The following is a 24,345-nucleotide window of genomic DNA, read 5'->3' on the forward strand; positions in this document are numbered from 1 at the left end:
ACACACACACACACACACACACACACACACACACACACACACACACAGGAATATTCCTCAGCCATAAAAAAGAATGAGATCTTTCCATTTGCAATAACATGGGTGGATCTAGAGGGTATAACGCTAAATGAAGTCAGGAAAGACAAATACCGTATCATTTCACGCATATGTATAATTTAAGAAACAAAACAAGCAGAGAGAAAAAGAGATAAAAACCAGTCTTAAATACACAAAACTGGTGATTGGCAGAGGGGACGTGGGTAGGAGATGGGTAAATTGATAAAGGGATTAAGAGTGCATTTACTGTGATGAGCACTAATGTACAGAACTGCTGAGTCATTATACCAGGGGGGGGGGGGGGAGCCAAAGAGAACTACTCAAGAATCTCGAAATCTCCCTTTAGTAAGAGCATACATTATCAAGACTTTACCAACAAAAGTAATTTGAAAGTACCATGAACTGCAAACACGAAGCCAAGAGAAGTGAATGAAAGGTATCCTAACTCTAGATTTTTTATGGTAAATATAAAAAGATTGTCAGAGTAAGACTGAAGCAATAAACCTGAAGGAAAGCTATTAAGGTAACATTAGCAGACACTGAATCATTTAGGAGCCACACTGTAAGCAATTTACACCACATCTTCTAATTCTCTGACACTTTGCCTTCTAGCACACTGGTTTTGATTTTGTTTTTGTACTGGTTGTGACTTTCCTCACTATATACTAGATATAATCACTTCACAGTCTCAGAAGGACACAGTCCAATTGAATTTTGCACTGCTGTAGTCTTACTACTCCTGGTATTAGAGGAGAAAGCAACAGTCACAGTGGTGTTCAGTACCACTTTAGACAGAAAGCACTGTGACTGAGAAGGGGAAAGGACTGCAGGACCAAAGAAAATCCATTTCTTCCATCATCAGAGCAGATATATGAAGTTAATTAAGTGCTCATCTAGCTCCAGTAACTATGAATACTAACCTGCTACCCCACCATTTTCCACATGACACTGAGCTTCAGAACAACTCTATTTTTGCAGCAGGGATGGTTTACTGTTTGTAGAAAACTAGTGACATATTTATGGATAGGGTTTTCTCAGCTGAGGTGGCACTTTTTAGCAACATACCTGTTCTGGGGTGAGTAGAGGGAAAATTGACTTCTGGATGTTAAAAAATTTGTTTTTAATTAAAAAATATTTTGTGATGCCGTTGGATGGCTGCCATCCTCTCCCCCATCTTCCTCCAGCGCATTAGCAGCCAAAACGTGTTGGCTCACCCCTGTTGTTCTTATCCCATCCCCTTCCAATTTCAAAGACTCCTGCCTTATGACTAAATTTCCGTTTACACCCATTTTATTTTCCTGTTCCTGCGATAAAATAGCCACCTCATATAGGTACAATGTACCCCAAGGCCTACTCCGGTTTTTGGCAAAAATCTGCACCCTCAACTCTTCAGATTCTTTTTTTTGTTTTTTTCATTTCATTTTTTAAATTTAATTAATTAATTTCTAAATTTACATCCAAGTTAGTTAGCATATAGTGCAACAAGGACCTCGGCAGTAGATTCCTTAACGCTCCTTATTTAGCCCATTCCCCCTCCCTCTAGATTCTTAACAAAGAGTATGGAAGGAGACCAGATTGGAAGACACTACACAACTAAGTTGCACATTATAAGAGCCTATAATATGTTAATTAAAATTAAGTGCAGGGAAGTTCTCAATGTCAACTGCTTTCTAAACCTGATACATCATCAAAATCACTTGAGGAACATTTTAAAAATACAGATTATCAGGCTCAACAATGGAGATTTCAAATGCAAAAGAAGTGCTGGGACAAGTAAAACTTATATTTTTACTTTATTTTTTAAGGGACAGCTTTGTGTTATTCATTGTAAAAAATAAGTCAAGCAATATAGAACAGTAAGTATAGAACTACATTGAAAAAGAAAGAAATCACCTCAAATCCCATCACTCAGAAACAGCTATCATTAATATTTGGTAATATCACTACAGATAGGAATAACATCTTTATAAATAACAGAGAATGAAAAGGAGAGAACTACAGCTAACAGTTGAGCCCTGTACCGAGAGATTTAGACAAGTTAACTGTAAACCATAAACAAGGGACTGTCATTCCCATTTTACAGATAAACTCAGAAGGTTAGTAATCTTCACATTCACACTAACCATGTCTATCAGGAATTCAGATTCTTGGGGCACCTGGGTGGCTCAGTTGGATAAGTGTCCGACTCTTGATTTTGGCTCAAGTCATGATCCCAGGCTCGTGAGATCAAGTCCTGTGTCAGACACTGTACTGAGCATAGAGCCTGCTTGGGATTCTCTCTCTCTCCTCTCTGGCTTGCACTGTTTCTCTTCAAACAAACAAACATTAAAAAAAAAAAAAAGAATTCAGATTCTTAACCATTTTACCATAGGTTTACAGAACTAGAACTGTGAATCACGCTATTTTAAAAATGTAACCTATGAAGTTAGATTTACTTGAATTTACTGGGGGAAAAAAGGGAAATTAAATGACTCTAAATAAACTTTGAAAGAGCTAAAACTTATGACTCTTCTAAAGATAAGACTATGAAAAATATAAAGCAATTGGAGGCCCTTTTTGAAAACTACATATTTTAATTTTAGATAGTACCTAGTAATTTCCTGCTGTGAGAAATGTGGAAATCAGCCTATATATACTCCCCCCAAACACTCAATTTTTGTGAACTATTTTTATTCTGTAAAATTTTGCATAGTTTACATTCTATAAATTATACAGTAATTCCCATGACTGCTTAATCTTGGATATGTATTAAACTGGATTCCATGCTCATTAATAGTCCTTTTATTACAGCTCCTTTATATGTGAGTTCTTCATTAATGTCATGTTTTTTGGCTGGGTTTCAGCAAGTAATTTTGGTAATAGTGCTCATTGGTGCTATATTCTAAATTCTTGCAGGCTTAAGACTGTCTACTACTGCCTTTATATATGAAGCACAACTTGATCAAGTACAAACTTTGTAAATATTGTTCATAGTCTCCTCACACCGACGCCAGAAAAGTCTGAGGGCAGAGTAATCTTTAATCCTTGTAGATAAATGCTCCTCTTCTCCTATGCTTGGTTTGTAATCATTCCACCAGTTACTAATATCCTCTCAGTAAGACTTTAATACCCTTTATATGAGATCACGTCTTCCTAATTTTCAGGATTTTAAAAAGTCAAGGGAATTCACAATGAAGTCCCTAAAATGCAAGGCTTTCGGTGTTTTTTTTTTTTATTTTTTAAATTTTTTCTTTTTAATGTTTATTTATTTTTGACAGAGAGAGAGAGAGAGAGAGAGAGAGCGCGCGCGCGCGCGAGCGCGTGCGAGCATGAGCGGGGGAGGGGCAGAGAGAGAGGGAGACAGAATCGAAGCAGCCCCTAGCCTCCGAGCTGTCAGCACAGAGCCCGATGCGGGGCTTGAACTCACAGACCGTGAGATCATGACCTGAGCCAAAGTTGGATGCTCAACCGATTGAGCCACCAAGGCGTCCCTTGTTTTTATTTTTATTCTTTATTTTTATTTTAGAGAGAGGGAAAGACACGAATGGGGAAGGGGCAGAGAGAGGGAGAGAGAAAGTCCCAAGCAGGTTTCTGTGCTGCCAGTGCTGAGCCTGATGCGGTGCTCAATCCCACAAACCAGATCATGACCAGAGCCAAAACCAAGAGTAGGACGTTTAAATGAATGAACCACCCAAGCGCCCCTGTGTTTTTGTTGTTTTTAAATTTTGGTACTTTATGCTATATTCTGCCAAGGTTATCATTCTATTATTTATAATTTTTTCTAGTTTATAGTATTCATTTGCTATATTTACATATTCAACATGTAGTTGTCTCTTCAAACCACATTAAAATGATTTTTGATATTTTCCCTAAAAGACTTCCCTTAAAAAATTGAGATGAATCTTATGTAATGACAACACTGTATAAATACTTACAAATATACTATATGAGGCAAATATGTTTAAAACTTTTATATGTTTTCTCTGATCCTCACAACAACTGGAAAACTTGATAGTAGTATCTCCATATTACAAATGAGGAAAATGAGTTTCAGAAAAATTAATGAAATTGACCCAAACCACACAGCCTACATGGTAAGTTAGGATTCTAACTCGCATTTCACTTAAAGTTAATAGTTTTTTCCCACTTATACCACACTTGCGTGTATAGTCACCCATCAACTTTCCAGTCTTCCCCCTTTCTTTCTAAAATTATCTTTAAATGGAAGATAAGATTGTTACCAGCAGATTCTAGAAGAAACCATTTTTGCTCTATTCATAAATCTTGAGATGTAAAAAAGATACAAAAAAATGAAAAGTCCATAGGCTCCAAGAAAGACTGAAAATATTAAGAGAGTAGTTGAGAGATCGGAACTGGTTTCAGACTAAATTTTCATGCTTCTGCTCTCCTACAGTAATCTTGCTAATATTTCAAATATTTCTTTATATGAATTCTTAAACAAAAAGGCTTATTGCTGAGACTTAACCCCTTTCTTGCTTCCAATACATTTTTCACTAAAAAAAATTAAAGCCTCTGTTACAGAGAATAAAATTTTACTTGCATATTCTCTTACAGTTTTCTTGTAACATTTTGAGAACATTTCTACTAACTTTGTTTCTTTACAATTCCAGATTATTAAATTGAGCGGTCAATCTGAATTACTATATGCAAGTCTTGGCGTTCAAAAATCATTTACAATTATATGGCAATGTGCTAAATACTGGGAAAAGCTAAAACAAAGTATCTTTCTCTGCCTTCATGGAATTTACAGTATTGTTAATTATACAGGGACACAAAAGCAGCAATGAAAGAGTTTAAAAACAGAGGGACACAGTTAAAGCAGTGCTAAGGAAAACTTATAGCAAGCACTAAATGCTTACATTAGTAAAGAGAAAAAGTTTCAAATCATTTAACGCCAGGTCCCACTTCAAGAATCACAAACAAAATAATCCTAAAGCAAGCAAAATGAGTGAAATAATAACGGAAATCAATAAAATTTAATAGATAAAACTAATAAAGCAAAAAGCCATTATCAAATGCCTAACAAAATTATTAACACCTAAAAAAATTAACAATAATTCTTTGGACTCCTCCAACTCAAGTATGTAATCAAATTTCCACAACTGTCTTCTATAATCAAATTGCCTCAATTAGTTCACAAATGTCTTTTTTACACTTGGTTTGGTCCAATCAGGATTTAAACTATATCCACATTCACAGATAAAATTAAAACACACACACACACACACACACACATGCACACGAGAACATTTTATATAATAAATAGCTATTAAACATGAAAACTTAAATGAAACACATTTCTCTAAGAATGTAAATTATCAAAACTGACTCAAGGTATAAAAACTAAATGGACAAATAACCACAAAGGAAATAAAGAGCCAGACTTCAAAGAGGTCCAGGCTTTTCTTGGATAAAATACTTAAATCTTTCAAAAAACATAATTTTTACACAGGCATACCTCATTTTACTGCACTTTGCTTTATTGTGCCTTGCAGATACATTTTTTTACAAATTAAAGACCTGTAGTAACTTTGTCCAGCACGTCTACTGGTGTTATTTTTCCAACAGCATGTCACTTCATGCCTCTGCATCACAATTTGGCAGTTGTCACAATATTTCAAACTTTTTCATTATTATATTTGTTATAGTGATTTCTGATCAGTGATCTTTGATGTTACTGTTCTAATTGTTTTGGGGTGCCATGAACTGTACCCATATAAGACGGTGAACTTAATTGATAAACATGTGTTCTTACTGCTCCACTAACTGGTCATTCCTCTTTCTCTCCCCCTAAGACCTCTCTATTCCCTGAAACACAACAATATTGAAATTGGGCCAATTAGTAAGCCTAAAATGGTCTCTTCATGTTCAAGTGAAAGGAAGAGTCACATATCTCTCACTTTAAAAGTTAGAAATGATCAAGCTTAGTGAGGAAGGTGTGTTGAAAGCCAAGATAGGCCCAAAGTTAGGCTTCTTGTGCCAAAAAGCTAGGTTGTGAATGCAAAGGAAAAGTTCTTACAGAAAAAAGTGTTACTCTAGTGAACTCATGAGTGATAAGCAAGCTAAATAGCTGGCTTAGTTACTGCTGATATGGAGAATGCTTCAGCGGTCTAGATAGAATATCAAACTAGCCACAACATTCCCTTAAGCCAAAGCCTAACCTAGAGCAAGGCCCTAACTCCATTCAATTTTATGAAGGCTGAGAGAAATGAGGAACTGCACAAGAAAAGTTTGAAGGTGGCAGAGGTTGGTTCATGAGGTTAAAGGGAAAGAAGCCATCTCTGTAAGATAACAGTATAAAGTGAAGCAGCAAGTCCTGATGTAGAAGCTGAATTATCCAGGGAAATCCATTTAAGATAATTAATGAAAATAGCTCCACCAAACAACAGATTTTCAATGAAAACAAAATGGTCTTCTGTTGGAAGAAGATGCCATCCAGGACTTTGAGAACCAGATTGGACTCAGCTTCAAAGCATCACAGGACAGGATGACTCTCTCGTTAGCGGCTAATGCAGCTGGTAACTTTAAGTTGAAGCCAACGCTCATTTAACATTCTGAAAATGCTTGAGCCCCTTAAGAATTATGCTCCATCTATTCTGCCTGTGCTCTAGAAATAGAACAAAGCCTGGGTAACATCGTATCGGTTTACAACATTGTTTATTTAAATTTTGAGCCTGGGATGCCTGCATGGCTCAGTCCATTAAACGTCTGACTCCAGCTCAGGTCATGATCTTGTGTCCTGTGAGTTTGAGCCCGTGTTGGGCTCTGTGCTGATGGCTCAGAGCACAGAGCCTACTTCCAATTCTGTGTCTCCCTCTCACTCTGCACCTCCCCTACCTGCACTCTCTCTCTCTCAAAAATAAACATTAAAAAAATAATTAAAAAATACATTTTAAGCCTACTGTTAAGACCAACTGCTCAAAAAAACAAAAGATTTCCTTTCAAAATATTATTGCTCATTGACAAAATACTTGGTTACTCTGAGCTCTAGTAGAGATGGACAAGATTAAAGTTGTTTTCATGTCTCCTAATACAACATCTATTCTGCGGCCTATAGATCAGAGTAATTTTCGACTTTCCAGTCTTATTATTTAAGAAATACATTTTGTAAGGCTATAGCTGCCATACATAGTGATTCCTCTGATAGAGCTGGGTATAATAAATGAAAAACCTTCTGAAAAGGAGTCAGTATTTTATAGGGCATTAAGAACATTCATGGTTCATGGGAAGAAGTCAAAATATCAACATGTACGGGAGTTTGGAAGAAGCTGTTTCCAGCCCTCGGGAATGAATTTGAAGGGTTCAAGATTTCAAAGGAGGGGTATCTGGGTGGTTCAATCGGTTAAGTGTCTGACTCCAGCTCAGGTCATGATCTTGTAGTTGATGAGTTCAAGCCCCGCATCTGGCTCTGCAATGACGGTGCAGAGCCTGCTTGGGATTCTCTTTCCCTTTCTCTCTGTCCCTCTCCCACTTCTGTATGTGCTCTCTATCTCTCTCAAAATAAAAATAAGGAGTAAGTACCTGCTGATATGCTGGTATGTTAGAAACAGCATGATAAATAGAATTAAAAATGAAGCCTGAAGATGCAATTGAATTGCTGCAATCTCATGAAAAAACTTGAAAGGATGAGGAGTTGCTTCTTGAGGATGAGCAAAGAAAGCCATTTCTTGAGATGGAATCTACTCCTGTAAAGATTGTTGACATGGCAACAAAGGATTTAGAATATTACATAAACTTAGTTGATAAAGCATTGGCAGGATTTGAGAGGACTGACTCCCACTTTGAAAGAAGTTGTACTGTGGTAAAGTGCTATCAAATAGTATCTATGCTACAGACAAATCATTCATGAAGGAAGATTCAACGCATGTGGCAAACTTCATCGTTTATTTTAAGAATTGCCACAGCCACCCCGATCTTTCGCAACCACCACCCTGATCAGTCAGCAGCTATCAACAGGGAGGCAACACCCTCCACCAGCAAAAAGATTATGACTCGCTGAAAGCTCAGATGATGATTAACATTTTTTTAGTAATAAAGTATATTTCAATAAGGTAAATTAAGGTATGTACATTTTGAGACATATGATACTGCACCCTTAACAGACTATAATGTAAACATAACTTTTATATGCAGAGAGAACCAAAAATTCAACTGACTTGTTTCATTGTGGTATTCGCTTTATTGCAGTGGTCTGGAACCGAACTCACAGTATCTCTGAAGTATGCATGTACTACATGAATCATTCCAAAAGTTAAGCAGAACTTAACCAATTCTTCTTTTATGTAAAAGTTTGATATATAAATATCTGACAAAGACAGTCCAAAATAAAGATAGCATTAAAAAAAAAAAAATCAGGGGCGCCTGGGTGGCGCAGTCAGTTAAGCGTCCGACTTCAGCCAGGTCACGATCTCGCGGTCCGTGAGTTCGAGCCCCGCATCAGGCTCTGGGCTGATGGCTCAGAGCCTGGAGCCTGTTTCCGATTCTGTGTCTCCCTCTCTCTCTGCTCCTCCCCCGTTCATGCTCTGTCTCTCTCTGTCCCAAAAATAAATAAATGTTGAAAAAAAAATTAAAAAAAAAAAACTCAGTCTAATCTCACTACAAAACAATACATTATCAAAGGGAATGAAGCCCAAACATTAACCCATCTGAAGCTGGGTCTTCAGAAAAGGAACCATGAGATGAGGTTTATGAGAAATTATTCCATGGAAAAACACAAGGAAATAGGACAGGGAAGGGAAGGAGGTCATGCAAAATCCCATGGAAGGTGATTTTAGCTCAGTCCCATAGGGCAGTTCTGGAGGCAATGCAAGCCACACCTGAGTTATAACCAATTAATCACTGGTTAAGGGCTCTCTTTAGGAAATAAATTTCCCAGACACTTCCATAGCTTATACATTGGCAAAGCAGGCCCTGGCAGTGTGAGGGAAGCCCTGCAACAAAAACCTTAGAAGACAGATAATGGGAATGAAAATACATCAGGACCCTGTGAACAGGAAGAAGACATGGGCCCTTAGACAAAGCATTAGCATCATCTGCTCTGGGAACTTTAGGACTGGGAAAGTTAAAAATCATTTGGTTTAATTTGCTCTATGGAATCCCCAATAGGTTCAGCAATCTATCATTCCAATCCAAGCATTGTACAGTGAATACCGTATAGCCCCAAAAAAGTATATAGAGATATTTTAATTAGCTTTTTAGTATCTACTCTAAAATATGAATAACCACTTAAGAATCACCAGATATTTTAAGGAATGCCTTTAATATGAAAGAAAAACACCAACAAAGTCAAATTTAAAACAACTTGGAAGAGATGGTAAGATTAAAACTAAAAAAAAACCCAATCACTGATATCCTAAGAGAAAAAATGTCATGGCATTCTATTTCTGAAATAAGACAGTAGCTTAAAAAAATATGAGGACAAAAAGAAACCCAATAAATTAAAATATAAGAAAATAAAAAACCTACTGAACAGAACCGGCATAAGATAAAGTTAAGGAAATCACCCCAAATGTGAGCAAACAAAAAGATAAAGTGATGGAAAACAAGAGAGAAAATTGATAAGATCAATTTAGAAGGGCAGATAAAAAAGAAGGGAAGGTATCAACAACTAAATATTTCAAGGAAGTTTCCAGACTGAAAGGATCCAATGATAGCTAGCACTCTGAATAAAAACAGACCCAAAAAAGATATAGTGTCATGTAATTTCAGAGCAATTTGGTCAAACTATTCTGTAAGCTTTCAGAGAAAGAGGCAAAGAAACAACAATGAAATGGTTTGGACTTTCAAACAGCAACACTGAAAGCTAGAAAGCAATGGAGAAAATCCTTCAAAATTCTGAGGAGAAATCATTTCCAACCTAGAATTTTATACCTAAACTATCCAACAAGTATGAGTAATGAGTAGAGATATTTTAAAAATATGACAGACTTTGGTCAGATCAATATTTGGTGTACCATATTGTATCTATCGTAAAGTGCCAGCAGGGCACTGATTCAGAAATGTTGAGCAAGCTGTCAAAAGATGCAGGTCTGGAACCTGGGAAAATATGCACAGTCAGTCACTTGTACATCTGAATCACAAATTAAAAATAACACTGCCCTAAAATATGATCTAGCAAATAAAAATAGTTAACTACTCAATGCAAAGGAGACTCTTCTTTAAATTCATTCACTTAGTCTTTCCACAATACTATGCAGGCTAAAAGAGTTGTGTAAATACCTAATACATTTGAGAATTTGCCGTGTGACCTGATAATATAAAACACTCAAAAGACAAGTTAAGATTTTCTTTAGTATATTCCCTCTTTGCCTTCAAAGTGTAGCTCACTGACTCAACTTTTAATGTAAGGCAATCATCTTAACAAAATATAAAAAAGCACTTATGAACAGTGCCTGCACATAAACTCTCAAGTGTTTGCTAAATGAAAGAAAGATTCATGGTCAAAAGTTAGAATAAAAGGAAAAATTATATAAAGTACATTAACTAAATACAACACTTTACAATCACTAAAATGTTTTTTAAAGATTGACATGGAAACACAGAACACAAGTGAAAAAAAGCATGCACAGTTTTACATACAATGTTATTCCAACTCTGTGCTTTAAAAAAAATCCTTAAAAAAAAGACTAGAAAAATATGCCAAAATGTTAATAATTTCTCATTTCTAATTTTAATTCTAACTTCTAATATCAGTGTTAGGAGTAGGGGCAACTAAGATTTTTTTCCCACATGTTTCCAAGTTGAGTTTAATGAGTATGCATTACTTAAGCAGCTATCAAAAATTATACTCTTGTATCCCTTTAAATACTTAATTAGTGAGGACCTCAAATAGCTTTTGTTTTTATGGGTTATATTCACTGATTAGATTTTTATTAGAAATTAAAACATTAAGTTTTTAAATATTCATTTATTCATAAGTAATAATGGCAAACGCACTACCTGTTAGCATAAATAACATTTTATGGTAAATATCTTATTTTATAAAAAAATGAAAGAGAAGAGTGGCATTGCTTTAAATTTTTATAAATCTCAGTATCTGGTTTAATAGAAGACCACTGGATCTAGAATTCCATACCTCCTTCTGCATTTAAATTTTTGCAATAGCATATAACATGTAGCTTCTTAAAAATCTGACTATACATTTATGCGAGAAAGAGCAAATTAAAAAAGCAAATATTGATATTAGTATCATAATTTTTTATTTTATAGTCTTCCTGAAAGGGTCTAAGAGATCTCACTTTCCCTGGACCACACTTTGAGAACTGCTACATTATTCTGATAAAAAAAAATTTTTTCTCCAAAAAATATTGAATGGTGGGTGGTAGCTTGCTGAATCATGAAAAATAGGATGGACGCTTGAGAGTTTTGATTTCTGGGTGAACAGAACCCAAAATGGACCATGCTATATTCAGCCTTCCTCTTTGATACAAACAGTAATGTTTAAGGCCGAGAAGGCAAACCTTTTCCTTTCCCCCTTTAGTTCAGTGCTCTTTCCCTCTAGTTTAGGTTCATTCTCTTTACTGATAGGTTACTGGTAGGTATACCCAGACTTGAAAATTCCAGTCTGAGTGTTAGCCACTAAGGATCATCAGTGAAAGGAAATCTGTATGGCACTCTCCCCTTCTCCTTGTCTTCATTTTTATATAAAGAGTGTAACACAGCACTAACCTTGGGTATTATAGAAACGACTGAGGATACAAAGAATGCAGAACTCCTTGAACAGTAAAAGACATTCTCACCTTTTAATCATCTGAACCTGGGATTGGAGAAAGCATTTTTTAAAAATAGAATTACCGCTTGAGATTTATACAACTTTAATTTGATTGTGAGGTTTTATGTAATCTTTGGAAAGTGTTAATGACTGAGTACCTTTTAATGTGTCAAATACTGTCCTAGGAGCTAAGGATATATTTTCTCCTGTTCACAGAATGTAAACTACCAGAAGGCACAAAATAGTATCTTTCCTCTCAGAGTTACCAACTATGATGCTTCCCACAAGATGATAGTGCAATAAACATTAGCTGGCTTGAAATAAGGGAGCAAAGCATCTACCTCTTTATTCTTCTCCCAAACCCCCAAATCTGATTATATCTCCACATCTATTTTACTCCAAAAAGACACTTTTCTCTCTCCAGGTCTTGATCATTTTTCTCCATGCTCAGGTCTTTTAACTTCTCTTAACCAACAACTTCATAGAGGCTTCACACAGCAGTCTTGTTTAAAAAACATGTATTTTCCAATGCCACAGGATGAAGTCCATACTTCTTATCTAGTACAGATAGTTTATCTTCCTGCTCTCTTATTTCTCATACTCCCTTATCTGAAAAGAGCAGTCAGCCATTCTCCCGTTTGCCATGACCTTTCATATGGATGACTTCAGCCATTCTATTCTTTTTGCATGGTGTGCCTTCCTCGATTTTGTCTACTGGATAGATGCCAAATTCTTTCAAGGTTTCTTAGTTTTGGTACTTTCCACGATCACTTTTCCCTAATGCCCATGGTCAAATTAACTGCTTTCCCTCAAATGTCTCCTTGTTCCTTTATTCACACCTCCTACTATGTATATATCATACTGCATAATAGAATGTGCATTTCTTTCCCACTAGACTAAGAGGTCCTTAAGAAAAATGGATAGGTTCTTATCTCTACATCTCTAGCACCTAACACACTCTCTGGCTTACAAAAGGCATTCAAATGTTTGCATGTTTGTCTTACTGAAGGGAGGAATACAGGTGAAATGATTTCTGCAAACAGAGATCTATATACCATCTAATTTACTAAATAAAAAAATCATATATGGATCCATCATTTGAAACCTAAAGGCATAAAACAGACATACAATATGAACTATATTCTTTCCTTTGACGTATCTAAACTCAAATTAACTATAATAGAATTACATATTAATTCTGAGACAGAGACACTAAAAGCATTTTCTAGTACTAATTTATTAAGATTATAGAAATAGAAAATTAACACACAGCTGTCACTTAATGACCCTCACGTATTTTGAGCATGGTTACACAACCTTAGTGCTAGAAAGGACCGTGGAATTTTATGAATCCTGAAAAAGCATGTAAGGATAAGAAACAATAAACATTCCAAAAATTATATAACAGTTCACAACCAAGTTAAAATCAAATTGTATTGTTTCAAGCTATAATTCTATTTTTAAAAATATTCCCACAATTTCAGATTCAGAAAATCAAAAGTGAGAATACTTTTTTGTTACTGTTCCGTGAGAACATAAATATTTTTTTGCAAACTCAAGCTACAATAATCAAAATAGTGGCACTGGCATAAAGATAAGACATATAGACCAATGGAATAAAATAGAGAGCCCAGAAATAAACCCTTGCATTTATGGTTAAAAGATTTTCAACAAATGGACCAAGTCCATACAAGAACAGAGGGCAGTCTTTCAAAAAAGGTGCTCAGAAAACAGGATATCTACATGTTAAAGAATGAAACCAGACCCTTACCTAACACCATATAAAAAAATCAACTCAAAATAGATAAACGACCTAAACATAAGACCTAAAACTATAAAACTCTTAGAAGAAAAAAATGATACTGGAATTGGGAACAATTTCTTGGATAGGACATCAAAGGCACATGCAACAAAAGACAAGTAGTCAAACTGGCCTTCATGAAAGTTTTAAAATACTGTGTATCAAAAGACACTATCAACAGGGGCACCTGGGTGGCTCAGTCAGTTGAGCATCTGACTTTGGCTCAGGTCACCGTCTCACAGTTTGTCACCTTTGTCAGCCTGATGATATATACCCCTGGTAGTCTACCTGTCTCTCAAAATAAATAAATAAAAACTTAAAAAAAAAAAAAAAGACATTATCAACAAAGTAAAAAGGCAACCCACAGAATGGAAGAAATATCTCTAAGTCATCTATCTGATGGGGGATTAATATCCAGAATACATTAGAGAACTCCTAAAACATAACAACAAAACCAACAAAATGGGCAAAGTACTTGAACAGACATTTCCCCAAACAAGACACATAAATGGCAGATAAGCATGAGCATGTTGAGGATGAAAAAGATGCTCAACGTCACTGATCATCAGGAAAATGCCAACAAAACTACAATGAGATACTACAATGAGATACAATAGGACGGCCACTATTAAAATAACAAGTGTTGGTGAGGATGTGGAGAAATGCAAACACGTGTGCACTGTAAGGTAAAATGTACAGCCACTATGGAAAACAGTATGATAGTTACACAAAAAATTAAAAAGTTAGAATTACCACAGGATCCAGTACTTCCACTTCTGGGTTTATGACTCAAAGCACTGGGAGCAGAGTCTCAAAGAGGTATCTGTATACCTGTGTTTATAGCAGCATTATTCACAATAGCTTAAATGTGGAAGTAATCCAAATGTCCATCGAGGATAAATGGATAAGCAAAATGTGTTATGTGCATACAACGGAATATTATTCAGTCCTTAAAAGAAAGGAAATTTTGACGCATGTTATAACATGGGCGAACTTTTGACATTATGCTGAATGAAATAAGCCAGCCACAAAAAGACAAATACTATATAATTCTATTTACAGGAGACACTCAATTAAAACCAGAGAAATAGAAAGAAGAATGGTGGTTGCCAGAGACTGGAGGGAATGGAAAGTTCTTGTTTAATGGGTATAGAGTTTCAGTTTTGCAAGATGAAAAGAGTTCTGGAGATAGATGGTAGTAATGGTTGCACAACAATATCAATGTACTTAACACCACTGAAACATACACTTAAAAATGGTTAAAATGTTAAATTGTATGTATACTTTATCACAATAAAACATTGGGAAAAAAAGAATCAATGATAACAATGCCGATTTTCTCCAAATTAATCTATGTATGTAACATCATCCAAACTAAAATACAAGATGATTTAAAAAAGTTAAATAACTCGGTAAGAAACATTTAAAAGCTTTGTAAAAATAAACATGAGAATATACTGGGGAAATTCTGGAAAGGGGTGTGGGGTCAGACTAAGCTTAATGGAGTCACTTAAAATACAAGACTTTTGTGGTAGAAAGTTATTCTTAACGTTTGAAAAATAAATATGTGAGTATAACTGGGAAGTTCCTGAAAGGAACACGGCAGTATGGAGAGTAAAATATATTACCTACAATAAACAGTTATATAATAATTAAAACAATTTGATATTCATGCTGAACAGACGTATCAATTTATCTATGAATCTGTAAAGAAAAAAAAATTTTTAATGCTTATTAATTAGTACTACAGACAGTGCTGAGAGACTTCTTTTCTTTACAACCACACTGTCAGAACTAAGCTATCTGAAAGTATATGAGTGAGACTGGAACATCCCATTCTTGTATGGATGATAGATCATTAATCAAACAGCAACAGCCTTAATTTCCAACTCAGAATTTCAGATAGGGTATCCCAGACACAACATTCCACATTTATCTTAACTGTGTAGTCTCTAAGGAAATAGGACTTTGAGTTTGCTTCTCAGCCCAGCCTGATGTTAATTAACCCCCTGACATCACAGCCTTGCTGTACTTCAAACTTATCAAATATTGCTTCATTTAAATTTTGTCTAAACTCCACCCTTGTCCAAAATCCTATAATAACCCTATCCCTTCTTTATTTAGTAAAATGCTGACAGTTCTTCTGGTGTGTGGTCTCCCTCACAGATGCAAGTTAATTAACCTTTGTCAGCCTAAAGATATATAACCCTGGTGGTCTTTACCGGATCAAAATAAAGGGTTTATTTAAAAAAAAAAAAAAAAAAAAAAAAAAAAAAAAAAACAACTATGTATGGAAATTTAATATATAATATACATACCATTTTAAATCAAGAAAAAGATGGCTTAGTCAAGTAATGATACTGAAATAATCTTTCAGGAAAAAGATAAAAAGCAGCCAGTTGAATACCTACTTTCTTTCAAATTCCAAATGTTTCTAAAATTTCAATATTCTAAAAAAATGAAATTAAAACAAAACAAGAAGAAAAAATCATTTACATTTTTTAAAAACTTCGTTTAATGTTTATTTTTGTGGGGGGGAGGGGTGGAGAGAGAGGGAGACACAGAATCTGAAGCAGGTTCCAGGCTCTCAGCTGTCAGCACAGAGCCCAAAGCAGGGCTCAAACACACAAGCCATGAGATCATGACCTGAGCCAAAGTCAGACATTTAACCGACTGAGTCACCCAAGGCACCCCACTTTATCATTTTTGTAGCATGAATTGAGATCTTCTCAAAACTCAGAAGCTATGACTATAGGAAAAGTGAAATTATTCATTGATTAAATTTCTGGCAATGAAACTGCTGGTTCAAAGACATGTTCCTATATAAAATGTTGAAGAAAAAAAACTGTACAGCAAAATTGCCAAGAAGTATCATAACAAAAAAGACAAAAGATTAATATAAAAACAGATAAAGTTAAAACAGGCACCTGGGTGGCTCAGCTGGGTGAGCGTCCAACTTCTGCTCAGGTGATGATCTCATAGTTCGTGAGTTCGAGCCCTACATAGGCTCTGTGCTGACAGCTCAGAGCCTGCAGCCTGCTTCAGATTCTGTGTCTCCCTCTCTCTCTGCCCCTCCCCCACTCTCACTGTCTCTGTCTCTCTCAAAAATAAACATTTAAAAAATTAAAAAATAAAATAAAATAACAAATAAAGAAAACAAAGGATTTGCAGAGAAGAAAATACAATGGTCGAGGATATTCAAATTCCACATTAAAGAGGAATACCTGGGTGACTCAGTAGGTTGAGCATCCAACTCTTGATTTCGGTTCAAGTCATGATCACAGTATCATGGGATCAAGCACTGCATCAGGCTCTACACTGAGAGTGGAACCTGCTTGAGATTCTCTCCCTCTCCCCCTTCCTCTCGCCACCACTCCCCACCCCCTGGCTCTCTCTCTCTCTCTCTCAAAGGAAAAAAAAAATTCACATTAAAGAAAACTAAATCAAATGCAGAGATAGTATTTTAACCTATCATACTGGTAAAAATGTTTAGTAACACACAGTAATGACATGGTAGAGAAAACTGGCACTCCTGCATTCTTTCTCATAATACACATATTTACCGTCTTTTGGAAGGACAATTTGGCAATATATTTTAAAATGTTTAAATGAGTATGACCTGGCCCACCATTTCATCATCAGAAATTTCTCTTATGGGGGTGCCTTGGTGGCTCAGTTGGTTAAGCGTCCAACTTTGGCTCAGGTCATGATCTCACAGTTCGTGAGTTCCAGCCCTGCCACTGGGCTCTGCACTGACAGTGCAGAGCCCACTTAGGATTCTCTCTCTCCCTTTCTCTCTCTGCCTCTCCCCCACTTGCACTCTCTTTCTCAAAATAAATCAATAAGCTTAAAAAAAATTTTTTTTTTTAATTTCTCTTATGGACAAAAACAAAGTCGTCTGCAAAAATGTTCATGGCAGCCATTGCTGTAAGATGTTTGCTTGTTGATAAGGAACTAGTTAAATAAACAAACAAGGTACATCCATACCACAGAATACTCTGCAGCTGTCAAAAACAATGATCTACATGTGCTAAGGAAAATCTTTGCACATTTGGCAGATTATGATTTTTTTTGCCAGTAATGTGTAGTGGCTACTTTTTAAATAAGAGAAATGTAAAGAAAACAAATGTAAAAACCCAAACTAAAACCATAGATAAAAAATGTCTACACAAAAAAGAGTACATTTTCTTTCCCATCTCTCTGTGTATCTTGCAAAAAGGGTAATGTCCATATCAGCTTATACATATGTGCATCTTTTACTTAACAACAAAGAGATGATGTCCACTTCACCCTTTCAAAACTATTTTCTCCCATAACACAACTTCAGTCATTAAAACTGTGTAAGATAAAGATTTATTTTTATATTTTTTTGAGAGTGCACAGCACAAGGGACAGAGACAAAGAAACAGAGAGAGAGACAAAGAGAGAGAGAGAGAGAGAGAGAGAGAGAGAGGGCATCCTAAGCAGGCTCCATGCCAAGCATGGAACCCATGACCTGGGCGGAAATCAGGTTTACTGAACCACCTATGTGCCCCCAGAATGATCTATCTAAAATGAAAAGCTGACCAAGTCACTCCATGAATTCTCCATGGAGCCCCACTGCCTATAAGAAAAAAACTAAGCATCTTTAATTTACATGATATATATAGGCTCTTCTTGATCTAGACTCTGTCCAGATTTCCAGGCTCATATTTCAATACCCCATGCCTTATAATTTATTCTTCAGTAATCCTGAACTACCTATACAGTTCACTAAACATCCCAATGCAGTGGGCTCCTCTATTCCTATTGTCTCCTCTGTCTACACAATACTGTCTTCCCTTCACTATCTGTGCCTCAACCTAAGTCCCATCAAGCCGGTGTTTTTTATTGACACAACTGACACCTTGAGCTGGATAATTCTCTCTTGTGTGGCTGTCCTGTTCACTGTAAGATGTTTAGAAGTATCTGTGGCCTCCACTCACCAGACACTAGTAGCACTCCCCCTGGTTGGGACAACTAAAAAGGTCTCCAGACATTGCCAACTGTCCCAAGCAACAAAATCAGCTCCAGTTAAGAACCACTCTACTAACCTGTTAAAACCTGTTTATCATAGATATATAAAATATCTAAAGAAGAATATATAAAGACTAGTTGTAACATCAGTTAACTTTGAGGCAGGCAACTCAGTGACTGAAGTAACTAGGCAGGAAAAAACCTTATTTTTCACTACTGTCCTATATGTTTTTCATCTTGTACCTCTCTTCTAACCTCTTCACTGCTACCACCCTAGTCCTACCACCCTACCATTCCTTTTCTTCCTCCTCCTCACCCTCCCTCTTTCTCTCTCGACTAGTATAACTGGATCCTAATCAACTTTTCCCTTTACAGCCTTCTTTCTTCAATCCATTTTTACCAGTCCATTTCACCAGTGTGATCCCTTTAAAAAGACATTAGTCATTTGCTCAAAATACTTCAGGGTCTTCTCAGTCTCACTCAGAGACAAAGCCAAAACCAGTAAGATGAACCTGAATGGTCTGCCATCCTATCCTCACTCTTCTTTCTCTGATATCTCCTCCTAGTATTTGGTTTCTACATTTCAAAAACAAACAAATTTCATCAACTCAACCTACTGTTTCCCTTGCTGTTCCTCAAACACATGAGGGTCTCTGCCCCTGCTGCTCTGTTGGGAACACAACTCATCTACATAGTCACATGGCTCACTCCCCAACTCCTTCAGGCCTTTACTTCTCAGGGGGTTTTCCCTATTCTTACCCACAGCACCTACTAACGTCTAATATATTACATATTTTACTTACCTAGTTTATTGTCTCTTTTCTCCATCTTGTTCATTGATTCTCAAATCTGAGTCTGCATCAGAATCATCTGAAAGTCTTTTTAAAACAGTTTCTGAATCAAGAGGTCTGGTGGGGGCGGGGGGAGGGGGGCGTTGTGCCTGAAAATCTGCATTGTTAACAAGTTCCCAGATGATGCTGATGCTGCAGATCCAGGGACATTTTGAGAACCAACATTTTAGAATATAAGCTCCTCCAGGACAGAGATTTTTGTCTGTTTGTTTTCCCTCTACAACCTGGTTCTGAGTCAGCAGTGAGATAAGTAAATGATAAATAAGTAAATTTAGATGTCCCTACTCTGTTCCCACCACACCCTCTGATTTGGTCTGCCCTATGGTGCTAAAAATTTATTGAACACTGTAAAAGATAAATGTGACCTATTTGGAAATGGGATCTTTGCAGATGTAATCAAGTTAAGATGAAGTCATCAAGGTGGACCCTAACCCAATATGACTGGTATCCTTATAAAAGAAGGGAGAATGCCATATGAAGAGATACAGACACAGAAAAAATGGAGGGGAGTGATATAGTGGCAGGTCAAGGAATACGAAGGACTGCCAGTGACAGAAGAAGCTCAGAGACATGAACAGATTCTCCCCTACAATCTAGAGACCATGGCTCTGCCAACATTTGATTTCAGACTTCTAGCCTGAAGAACGGAGATGATGAATTTCTATTGTTTTAAATCACTCAATTTGCCATACTTTGTTATGGCACCCCTAGGAAAATAATACAAGGACCAAGAATGCAAATTACTACACCAAACCATATATAATTTCAAATTTGGCTGTATCTAATTTCCACCAGTTCAAATGTTTTCGTGCATAGCTTTAGTTGTAAACTAACCAGGTTTCCCATTTCAGAATCTCACCAACCTAATATTGCTTTTTCCTGCCTTTAATATGTGCCTTCAATGTGCAAGGCAGCTCATACTACAGGTTCTAGATAAATTATTCAGATTTTTTGGTTTCTCCCACTTTCTTACAGGCATCTCTATTTAACAAATATCAACTTCTTTATATATTTTTCTCTAAGGGACACTTCTTTTATTCACACATTATAGATTTTGGTATGTATTTTCTCCTTGGCCATTCGAATTAGTTGCAGAGTGAAAATTTAAGTACACATTAGATATACATTTAGATTTTTTTTTTAATTTTTTTTTAACATTTTATTTTATTTTTGAGACAGAGAGAGACAGAACATGAACAGGGGAGGAGCAGAGAGAGAGGGAGACACAGAATCTGAAACAGGCTCCAGGCTCTGAGCTGTCAGCACAGAGCCCCACGCGGGGCTCGAACTCATAGACCGTGAGATCATGACCTGAGCCGAAGTCGGACGCTTAACCGACCAAGCCACCCAGGCACCCCGATATACATTTAGATTTTAAGATAAAATGCCAACTTCTTTTTTGTAGAACAATATTCCTTTTCTTTCTTCTCTTCCTTCTTTTAAAAGAATGACCTTAATCGTAATGAATTTGGAGCAAAAAAATTTTGTCATACTTTTCTTCCCACCTTGTTATACTTGGTACAGTAGCGTCTTTATTCAAATCTCAACAAATGTTCTAAAAGTAATATGGTTGTATTAGGAAGCTTAAAATTTTAAATGAATGTGAAATGAATTTCACCAAGTTGTTCCTTTTCCATTTAACATTTGTTTACAGCTACAATGTCACAAGAATTCCAATCAATAATTTCATCACACAAAGGCTCTATTTTAAATTACCATGGTTTACAAAATCTATAAGCTGTAAAATGCAATTTTTATCTTAGGGAGCAAAAATCAATATACAAATAGTAAACAGCATATGCCTAAACGACACACTTTTGTATTTCTATGACTGGGTGAAAATTAATTCATTATATGTACCACTAAACAAGTTTGTGATAAAATTCTAAGAATTTCTGGATATTAAATTTACTCAGAAATACAGACTAGTATAATCTATACCAAAAAAAAGCATATTTAAGAAAAACTGTATCTATCCTATCTATGAATACTAACCACAAAATATTGTTTAAACGCTGAGGCCTAAATAAGAAGATACAGAAAAACACAAATTACAGACATATTTGAGAGAGATTTTTAATAGTTCTCCACCAGGACTTAAAAACCATGCTCCTTTCCTACGAAGATTTTAAATGAGTCATACTTTCCTTACTAAATCACTGTTTTACTTAACATATGGTGAAAAGAGTTAACTGTTTGGTAACTTAAAACTTTATATTCACTTAAATTGCACATCAATATATACTAGCTAGTGGAAAACAAAATAAGTATAGTTTACTATATTCAATACTCAGAACACAGCATCATGTGCATAAGGCTCACTTGACATTTATCTGATAAGGGTATGGAAAGTTGTTTAAATATCTCCTAAAAATTCAAGTTCCCACTGTCTAAACCTACACCAGAATTAAACAAGTTGAACTTGTGCACAACACTTGTTCCTGGCACCCAGGCCAAGCTATCTATATTCTCTGCTTAACTTTTAGTAAATGAGCATATTTCTGTCCAGGTCACTTTGGCCTAATTATTCACTTTAACGTGTTTAAGTTCTACCTTTATAACTAACTTTTTAATTCATACTGAAGTCAAGTCATGGTTAGCGTAATAGTTTCCAACCCGAAAAGCGTTAAAAAGATATACTACAATATCTATAACGAATTGAGAAAACTAGATATAAATCCAATCAACTTTTCCAGAGCATGTGGTGCCTTCTTGTTTATTATTTTAAAAAATAATAAGAGGAGAGTAAGAGCTAGGGAAGAATAAATCCCCACTCCCAAATTACATTCTTCTTTTAAGAGTATATAATTTATCCAAATTCGAAGGCGTATGGCCAACTTGTCAGCACCTACTACTCACACACTCGCGAGGGGGTGCCGGGGGTGGAGAAATAAACTCTTTGCCTCCTTCTCTACCGTGCAAGTGAGCCAAACACACCTGGCTAGCTCACTTTGCCAGAGGCAGTGAAATTTTAAAAAATAAATCAGCCACAAACCTGATGATCCAGGAAAGCCCCGAGGAAGTCCCCCCGGCACTTGGGGAAGACGCTCGCTCGCCCGGCACTCGCGCTGCCCGGCAGCCCGGCGGCTCTCGATGAAGGTGGCCACACCTGAGCCCAGAGTCCGGCCGGACCCACAGGTCGGAGGAGGGGGGCGGGGCAGGGACCGCCCGGCGGGCAGGACCCCTAAGTGATCCCGCCGCGACCGAGACGCAGCTCGAGTCTCACTGCCGCCGCCCGACGGCGGGCAGCGCGCGAAGAGGAGGTGAGGGGCACCAGAGGGCAGAAAGGAAGAACCCACCACCAAGAGGAGGCTACTCGTCAACAAAATAGCGGCCCGGTGGGCAGGCTGCCCCAATGGCAGTTCACAGTGGCGCCGGGAGGAGGAAGTGCCCCGCGCCTCCCTCAGCAGCTCCAAGTCCCCAGCCCCGGCGGCGACCCCGAGACACCTGTTTGGCTGCGCCCGGGTTTGGTTCCACCCTCCACGCTCCCCCAAAAGCACACTCCGCGCTGGGAGGACGAAGGGAGCCGAGACCTTGGACCCGCAGCCTGAGGGCGCCTCCGCCGGCCGTACCTGACATCAGCCGCGGCTCCCTCTCGCCCCTCCTGGGGGGCGGAGAGGGGGACGACAGGAGACCGGCAACCTTAGCTCCTCCCGGCACCGGCAGAAGTGGCTCGTGGCCGCTAGCGGGGGCCGCCCGCTGCCGCCCAGATTATTCCCTGGCGGCGGCGGCGGCGGCGGCGGCAGCGGCGGCGGCTGCCGAGGCGGACCCAGCTCGCGCTCCCGCCCGCTCGCTCCGCCCCTCCCCGCAGCGCGTCCAGGCCGCGGCCCGCCGACGGCGCAGCCGCCACCCAGGGGTCTCCTAGCGCTGACGTCTCTGCCGCCGCACCAGCCCCAGGGAAGGGCGGAGCGAGAGGGGGCAGGGTGGGGCGGGGTTATGGCGACGTGCGGACGCGGAGATTGGCCGCCAAGCTCACGCCCCGCCCTTCTGCGAAGGGGTCTGGGAAGTCGGGTCTTCTATGAGCAGTAGTCGCTGCCCACTTGCGGCTCCTCGCTGCTGGGCTTCTCCTTCCTGGTCCTGGTGCTGGTTTTGCACTAGCTTCCGGACCTTGAGAGAGACTAAGCAGTGAAACTGCAGGGACTGAAGCTGGAGGTACCTGAGGGACCTCTGTGTGAGGGACAGGCTCTAACCCTGCAGAAGTCTTTTGGCCTCTAGCCTGCTTCCCGTTCTTTTTTCTCCTGTCCCCCACTCACCCACCCACCCACCCCGTACTCTCTGTAGTCAGTATCTCTCTGTCCTTAATGAAAGGAAATACGGCAAGATGAGATATGCAAACGGGTGCTGGGTAACCAGATGTGTGAACCCGGAAGGGTTGAAAACATAGTGGTACCACAAAGCCTTCTGTAGCACACGCGGTTTGGTTCTGTCATTACTTCAGTGCTGCCAGGCAATAACAGGCAGCGCTTCCTTAGCGCTTTGTAAAACTCATCTTTCTTTTCGTTGGCCAAAGGACTTTGAATCAGAAAGCTGTTTTTGGATTAGAGGGAGGAGCCTGTGAGCCACTGAGACAACCCCCACAGCAGTCAGGAGGTGGGGATAAGGTCTTGGCTTTAACCATCCTCTGTCTACAAGGCCTTAGCTTGAGGGTAAGAAAGCTATCCTGCTTCCTTTAAACGCCTTCCTCAGTCAGTTCTTAAGTGCCTTTCAGTAAAGCCTTTAGGAGTGTAGGCTCTGGGCTGCAATCTTGGTTCCTCCTATTTGCTGTGCAACCCTGGCAAGTTACTTAACATGCCTGGGAGAAATACGGAGCAATGTATGTAAGTTCTTGTTCTTTTTCCTTTAATTTGTTTAGATTCAGCTCTACTGGAGTTTGCCATGATATGCCGTTAATGGATCCAAAGAGATCTTACAAAAGAATTGAAGCACATCTA

The 24,345-nt window shown here is 38.0% G+C and overlaps 1 protein-coding gene across 3 annotated transcripts in view; it reads right to left on the bottom strand.

The window, feature by feature from the left end:
- The window catches only part of C1GALT1 (core 1 synthase, glycoprotein-N-acetylgalactosamine 3-beta-galactosyltransferase 1), a 42,017-nt gene extending 18,800 nt beyond the window's left edge, over window positions 1-23,217 (bottom strand). The window contains exon 1 of one of the 3 annotated variants that reach the window (XM_040472586.1): window positions 22,987-23,217. In XM_040472586.1, the coding sequence (XP_040328520.1) occupies window positions 22,987-22,993 (7 nt within the window). In that variant the 5' untranslated portion in view covers window positions 22,994-23,217. The other 2 variants (XM_040472588.1, XM_040472587.1) reach the window with 2 other exon arrangements.
- Between the last annotated feature and the right edge of the window lie 1,128 nt (window positions 23,218-24,345).

Source organism: Herpailurus yagouaroundi, unplaced genomic scaffold (genome assembly GCF_014898765.1).
Source record: "Herpailurus yagouaroundi ecotype Mexico unplaced genomic scaffold, PumYag 100, whole genome shotgun sequence".
Classification (NCBI taxonomy): Eukaryota; Metazoa; Chordata; class Mammalia; order Carnivora; family Felidae; genus Herpailurus; species Herpailurus yagouaroundi.